This window comes from Miscanthus floridulus, chromosome 1 (assembly GCF_019320115.1).
Source record: "Miscanthus floridulus cultivar M001 chromosome 1, ASM1932011v1, whole genome shotgun sequence".
NCBI classification, from domain to species: domain Eukaryota; kingdom Viridiplantae; phylum Streptophyta; class Magnoliopsida; order Poales; family Poaceae; genus Miscanthus; species Miscanthus floridulus.
In genome coordinates this window covers 198,204,418-198,212,165 of record NC_089580.1, presented here as the reverse complement: position 1 = coordinate 198,212,165, position 7,748 = coordinate 198,204,418, and the positions used below count along the sequence as shown (strand labels likewise).

Here is a 7,748-nt window from a genome sequence, read left to right as displayed (position 1 = left end):
CAGCTCTGGAACGGACAATGACTTCAACGACAAGGCATCTGTGCTTCATTCCGAGCAAACTCTCTACTCAAACCCTGCTGTAAGTAATATGCATACTGTTATTTACTCTCTATTTGCTATCTCCCGCTGATTATCCGAAGGGACCGTATTGACCGCACCACGAACACCGTACGACCGGTTGCCCTGCGGCCTCGCGTCCCCCACGAACGCATGCGCTCGGGGGCTCCAAAGAACGCTGCCACCATCCCCTCTCACATCCAAATTCGTAGGGATGGCGAGCTATGCTCCTAGCACTTTCCACGAACTCTCGAATGATGAGGGTGAGAGCGACGGCTCTAGCATCGGCGACGTAGCACCTAGCCACTGTCCGTCCCGGGAGTATGCTATGGTGGACGCTCCAGGACAGACGTCGGTCGCGGCGAAGTCTGTGCAGACTCACACCCCTCCGGACCCACGTGCGGGGGCCCTCGTGTTTGTGCAAGTGCACGTCGAGGAACTGCGACAATGATGACAAAACTAGTCGTTACCTGTGCTGGCACGCTCGGTATAGCATGTTGCGCCTGATGCGCATGACCCGGTCGGCTGCGCCCGGGGTCGCGCCCGCTAGGTCCAACACGACATCATAAACGAGGGGAACGACCTCCCATAGTTCACTCGGGCTAGCCAAAACATCGCTATTGCGGCAATGCTTCTGCGTGGTGTTCCCGAGCCCATCGACCCCTAGGAGCGGGCGGTCTACCAAAACCTCCGGGTGCTGGTAGAAGCCGCTGTCGTTCAACAGGAGGAAAGCTCTACATCGCAACTCCGACACACACCCTCTATCCCCACTGGGGGAGTGGGGACGCGCTAGACGGATCACTCCGTCCGCTCGCGGCTACAGCCACCAAGTGTGGCTCGAGAGGCAGCGGTCGCACCACGGTCCGACCTAGCGCCTACTCTACACCGATCACCGGTACACGGATGGCCCGGTCCGCACCAAGATGCTCGAAGCATCATCAACAACCGACATCAGGCTTGGCATGATGATGACGACCTTCGGGCGACGATAAGGGCAGGCGACGTGGGTCCCGGCCAAACCATCGAGGGGAGCGGTGAAACACGCCCCAGGCATGGTTGTCGACCAGACGACTGGAGTCCTAGCCCTAAGGGCCCCGGACCATGGGCCTTTGATCGGCATATCCGGAGAGCGCTGTTCCCACAGCGCTTCCGACCGCCCACCAACATCACCAAGTACAACGGGGAGACAAACCCCGATATTTGGCTCAAAGATTTTTGGCTCGCTTGCCGAGCTGGAGGGGTGGATGATGACTATTTCATCATCTAGTATCTCTCCATCTGTGTCTAGGAACATGTTCGGGCATGGCTTGAATTCCTTTCGCATGATAGCGTCCACGACTGGGCGGACCTCAAGAGGGTCTTCGTCGGAAATTTCTAGGGGACGTATGTCCATCCTAGGAACTCCTGGGACCTCAAGAGCTGCCAGCAGGAGCCCAACGAATCCTTATGAGATTACATCCGCAGGTTCTCCCAACGATGCAACTCCCTCCCTGATGTCGTCGACGCGAACGTCATCAGCGCATTCCTCTCTAGGACGACCTACGAGTCCCTGATCCACAAGCTTGGCTGCCTGAAGCCTCGTACCACCCGTGACCTGCTCGACGTCGCCACTAACCATGCCTCCAATGAGGAGGCGGTCAGAGCGGTCTTCAATGGAGGCTGGGACAAAGGCAAGGCTAAGTGCATAGACCAAGATGAGGGCCCCTCCACACAAAGGGGCAAGAAGAACAAAAAAGATCGGCGCTGATCGGACAACACCGCATTGGTTGCCATGGCTGATCGCATAGGCAAGCAGCCCCAGCAAGGGCTGCCTGACCACTTCAACAAGCTCATGGACAGCCCATGCACCAACCACGCCTACCCCATCAAACACCTCTACAAGGACTATGAGCTCCTCAAATGTTTCCTCCGATAGGTCGGTGGGCCGAAAGAGGGAGACGACAAAGAGACGGCAACCAAGAAAGGAGGCGTGGATGGGCAGGGATGGAGACGATTTCCCCAACCCTGAGGAATGCATCATGATCTTCGGTGAATTTGACGCCATCTAGACCAAACGCCAGCACAAGGTGCGCTATAGGGAGGCATGCGCCACCGAGACGACCGTCCCCTCCTTCCTCAGCTAGTTAGAATCTCCGATCACCTTCGATCAGAGGGACCATCCCTCCCATGTCATGAGACCGGGACGTTACCCGATCGTCGTCGACCCCATCGTCTACAAGAAGCGCCTCACCAAGGTGCTGATGGACGGAGGCAGCGGCCGCAACATCCTCAGCCAAGAAATGAGGCATGGCAGGCAGGGACAGAGATGGTTTCCCCGACCCTGAGGAATGCATCATGATCTTCGGTGGATCCGACGCCATCTGGACCAAACACCAGCACAAGGTGCGCTATAGGGAGGCATGCGCCACCGAGACGGCTATCCCCTCCTTCCTCAGCTAGTCAAAATCTCCGATCACCTTCGATCAGAGGGACCATCCCTCCCACGTCGCGAGATAGGGATGTTACCCACTCGTCATCGACCGCATAGTCCACAAGAAGCGCCTCACCAAGGTGCTGATGGATGGAGGCAGCGGCCTCAACATCCTCTACGTCGACACCCTTGACGCCATGCGCATACCTCGGTCAGAACTCCGCTTGGTAGGGTCTCCCTTCCATGGGGTGATCCCAAGAGTGCAGGCATACCCGCTCGGGCAGATTGACCTACCCGTCACGTTCGGCAACCAAGCCAACTTCCACTTGGAGGTCCTCACCATCGAAGTGGTGGACATTCTAGGGTCCTACCATGCCATCTTGGGGCAGCCGTGCAACACCAAATTCATGGCAATCCCCAACTACATCTACCTCAAGTTAAAGATGTCAGGACCAAACCGCGTTATCATCGTGAGCAGCGCCTTCTCGCACGCCTTCACATGCGACTATGAGCATTTTGAGCTCACCACCACGGTCGTCAACTAGTTCGAGCTTCCATGGCTCGGGGAGTCGTCGGCCCTGATAGTCCTAGACTACAACAAACCAACCTCCTCAACAGCCTTCCACCGACTTGAGGAAACCAAGGCGATGGAAATCGACCCCACCGACCCAACCAAGACGGTGTGGATTGGGACCCAGCTCTCGGCCAAATAGGAATGAGAGCTCATTGACTTCCTATGCACCAATCGTGATGTCTTCACATGGCAGCCTTCTGACATGCCGGGCATACCGCAGGAAGTCACCAAGCACGCACTACGCCTCATCCCGGGCTCAAAGCCCACCAAGCAGCGCATGCATCGCTTCGACGACGAGAGACGTAGGGCCATAGGCGAAGAGATTGCCAAACTCCTAGCGGCCAGATTCATCAGAGAGGTATTCCACTCCAACTGGCTTGCCAATCCTGTTCTTATTAAAAAAAGACCGAGAAGTGGAGAATGTGCGTTGATTATACTAGCCTCAACAAACCGTGTCCAAAGGATCACTTCCCTTTGCCACACATAGACCAGATAGTCAACTCGACCTCGGGTTGTGACTACTCGGGCTATCACTAGATCACGATGAAAGAGTCCGATCAGCTCGCAACCTCATTCATTACCCCGTATGGTTTGTATTGCTATGTAACCATGCCTTTCGGCCTAAAGAACGTTGGCGTCACCTACCAAAGGTGCATACAGCAATGCTTCTCCAACCAAATCAACTCGCTCGATTAGCCTGATTAGGCCGAGCGGCTGAAACCAACAATCGCCGTCTATGTTGATGACATAGTGGTCAAAATGGCTCAAGCTTGTGACCTGATCATGAATTTGGCCGCAACATTCGCAAACCTCCGTAGGGTCAACATTAGGCTAAATCCTGAAAATGTGTTTTCGGGGTTCCAAAGGAGAGGCTGTTAGGATACATTGTATCCGAGTTTGGCATCGAGGCCAACCCCAAAAAGATCATGGCCATCTCTAGCATGGGTCCCATACGCAACATCAAGAGCGTGCAAAGGCTCACCGGCTGTCTAGTCGCTCTAAGCCGGTTCATCTCTCGGTTCGGTGAACGAGGGATGCCGCTCTACAAGCTCCTCAAAAAGACAGACGCCTTCGTCTAGACCGAGGAAGCTCAGTAGGCTCTGGAGAGCCTCAAAGCATCCCTGATGTCGGCCCCAATCCTCGCAGCTCCCAAACGGGGAGAACCCTTTCTCCTCTACGTCACGACCAGTAACCATGTGGTAAGTGCCGCCCTGGTTGAGAGGGAGGAACTAGGACACCACCTTAAGGTCCAGCGACCCATATACTTTGTCGGGGAAGTACTCACCGACCCCAAGGTCCGGTACCCCCCAGTGTAGAAACTCCTATACACCGTTCTGATGGTGACCCAGAAGCTCCTGCACTACTTCACCGACCACGAAGTCACAATCATCACTTCATACCCGCTCGGAGACATTATCCGCAACCACGACACCACGGGATAGATCTCCAAGTGGGCACTCGAACTCATGGGCCACGACATTAGGTATATCCCCCATACCGCCATTAAATCTCAGGCTCTCATGGATTTTGTCGCTGAATGGACAGAAGTGCAGCTACCGACCCCAGACGTCACCCACTAGTACTGGACAATGTACTTCGATGGATCCGTAATGGTGCCCGACTCAGGGGCTGGAGTGGTTCTGATCTCCCCAGATGGGAGTAGGCTCCGCTATGCCATCTGCCTCCACTTTTCAGCCTCGAACAACATCGTGGTGTACATGGCCCTCATCAACAGACTATGCATCGCCATCGAGCTTGGTGCTCCACGACTCTACGTTCATGGCGACTCAGAGCTGGTCGTTGATCAGGTCATGAAGGAGTCCTCCTGCAATAGCCCCCTCATGGCAGCATATTGCTAAGAGGTTCGCAACCTCGAGGATAAATTCCAGGGGATCGAGCTGCATCATGTCCCCTGAAAGGACAACGATGCCACTGATTTTCTTACAAAATTGGCCGCTAGGCGGGATCCATCCCCAGCCAGGGTCTTCATCAATGATATCCATGAACCGTCCGCCCGCATCCTAGAAGGTCTGGTCTAGACACACCCCGGGGCCCAACCAGTGCTTGGGGGCTCTAGCCCTGACGCCAAGCCAGCACTCGGGGGCTCCGACCCTGACGCTAAGCCAGTGCCCGGGGGTCCAATCCCAGTACCTCCATGACAACGTCACTCGCTAATGTTGCCATATTAGCACTCAATCAAACCGACTGGCGAGCGCCGCTACTCGCCTACCTCCTCGAGGAGGTTCTCCCAGCCAAAAGGACTGAAGCCCGACAGATCGCTTGATGCACCAAGACCTTCGTCGCGCTCGGTGATGAACTCTACAAACGGAGTCCATCAGGGGTACTCATGAAGTGCATCCCCACCAACTAGGGGAAGCAGCTCCTCCTCAAGATCCATGTTGGAATTTCCGAACACCACGTGGCCCCAAGGTCACTGGTCGGAAAAGCCTTTGGCAAGGTTTTTACTAGCCCACCGTGCTACAAGATGCTTAGGAGGTCATCCAAAGGTGTGAAGGGTGTCAGTTCTATGCTCGACAAACCCATTTGCTGGCACAGGAGCTCCAAACCATCCTCATCACCTGGCCATTCATGGTCTGGGGCCTCGACATGGTGGGACCCCTCAAAAATGGCCCAGGCAGTTTCACTCACTTACTCGTAGCAGTCGACAAGTTCACCAAATGGATAGAGGCCAAGCCTATCACCAACATCCGCTTGGAAAAGGCGGCCAAATTCTTCATCAACATCATCTACCGGTTCGGTGTTCCTAACTATATCATCACTAACCACAGGACTAACTTCACCGGAAAGAAGTTCCTGGACTTCAGTGATGGATACAACATCAAAATCGACTGGGCCTTGGTCGGACACCCACGTACTAACGGTCAGGTCGAGCGTGCCAATGGCATGGTCCTCCAAGGACTCAAGTCAAGCATCTTTGACCGACTCAACAAGTACATTGGGTGATGGGTTGTAGAGGTCCCAGTGATCCTCTGGAGCCTGAGAATGACCCTGAACCGATCCACAGGGTTCACACCCTGCTTCCTAGCCTACGGAGCTGAAGTAGTACTACCCTCCGACCTTGACCACAACACCCCAAGAGTGAAGGCTTTCGACTGCGACTGAGCCAAGGAGGCTCATCAAGACGCAATCGACCTACTCAAGTAGGCCCGCGAGACGATCGTCATCTGCTTCGCTCGCTACCAGCAAACTCTCCGTAGGTACCACAAAAGAAAGATCAGGGGAGGATACTTGAAGTCGACGATCTCATACTCCGAAGGACCCAATCAACGAAGGAAAAACACAAACTCTCTCCACCATGGGAAGGACCCTATACAGTGACCGAAGTGATCCAACCGGGCACCTACCGACTGGAGGATGACAACGACAACGTTCTTACCAACACTTGGAACATTGAACAACTACATCGTTTTCCCCTAAATTTGGTCTTACCGCTTTTTAGTCAAACACTTGCTCCTATAAAGCACCCTAGCCCAAACACTTTCAGCCCGGGTCGCTCGGGGGCTCCATAAGGGTACAATAATATATTACCTCTCTTTTTACTATCACATGGTAAACAACCTTGTACCCAAACGAAAGCACGTTCCATTCCTGTGATTGCCCTACGTAACTTTGTTCTTACTCCTAACCGAATGCACCCCGCCATGACCTACGGTTACGAGCAGCCGAGCCTCGTGGGCCATGCCCAGGTTCTTAAGAGCTACAGCCTACGGAACTAACAGGCAGGTACAAAAAAAGAAAGGACAAAAACAAAGGCTATGCTAGGATAAAAACAGGGAACGAATAGTAATTCTATCACAAAAATAGAACTAATGTATTCATTGATACAAAAAATTGTTCACACGGGGACTCACCCATGAACTCAACTATTATATTTTCTAACTACTTCTAATCCAAATACTACTACGGCCGCTCGACGACATCACCTGACACCAAAGGAGAGGCCACAGCACACGCTACCGGACATAACCACCGCCACAGGGGCCCCTCTTGGTTCCGCTCCCTCGACTTCACCGAGCGCAACGGGTACCTCAAGGGACCCGCCCGGTTCTGCTCCCTCAACTTCGGCGAGCGCAACGGGTACCTCAAGGGTGTCGCACCCATGGATGCTCAGCAAAAGAGCATGGAGCTCCTAACCTTCTCATGTACTCGAGGTAGCTCCTGGGTAGAGACGGGCCCACCGAGATATGACCACCATGGCTAGAGAAGATCTCATCAAACTTTATTAACTGGCCAACATGAGCAGCTGCAGGCATGGAACCCTCCACCAGCACGATCCTAGGCAACTTCCCCTCTGACAAGGCTTGCCCGGTGAAGATCCACCAGAGAAATCCACACACGACTCCATCTCGAAAAGGCCTCGCAGATGGATCCAACGTGCCACCTCCTTCGGCGTAAGCCGCCCCTTCTCAGGCAAAGATGGCCAGCACTGCCTCGGGCAGCCTCTAGCTCGACATCGCGCTTCGAATTCACAAAAGGATCTATAAGTCCTCGCTTACCCTCTCTCTCACTTAGGAACCACCGTGGCATACAGACACTCTTGGTGAGAAAGAAGGAGGAGAGACAATAGTTGGAGAACAGGCAAAGGACTATGATGAGAAGCCCTCTCCCTCCCCCTATTTAAGAAGGAAACATGATAGCTAAAGAGGGGCAAAAGATTAGAGCAAAAAACACTCTCCCTTCCCCCAT

At 54.1% G+C, this 7,748-nt stretch overlaps 1 protein-coding gene across 1 annotated transcript; it reads left to right on the top strand.

The window, feature by feature from the left end:
* The first annotated feature begins 2,613 nt into the window (after positions 1-2,613).
* Positions 2,614-3,012, top strand: LOC136469834 (uncharacterized). Its single transcript, XM_066467878.1, has one exon. It carries the CDS (start codon positions 2,614-2,616, stop codon positions 3,010-3,012), a length of 399 nt encoding a protein of 132 aa, XP_066323975.1.
* The last annotated feature ends 4,736 nt before the right edge of the window (positions 3,013-7,748 follow it).

Excerpts from the sequence above, each read along its gene's own strand:
- LOC136469834 (XM_066467878.1), top strand. The coding sequence starts at position 2,614 with ATGGATGGAGGCAGCGGCCTCAACATCCTCTACGTCGACACCCTTGAC.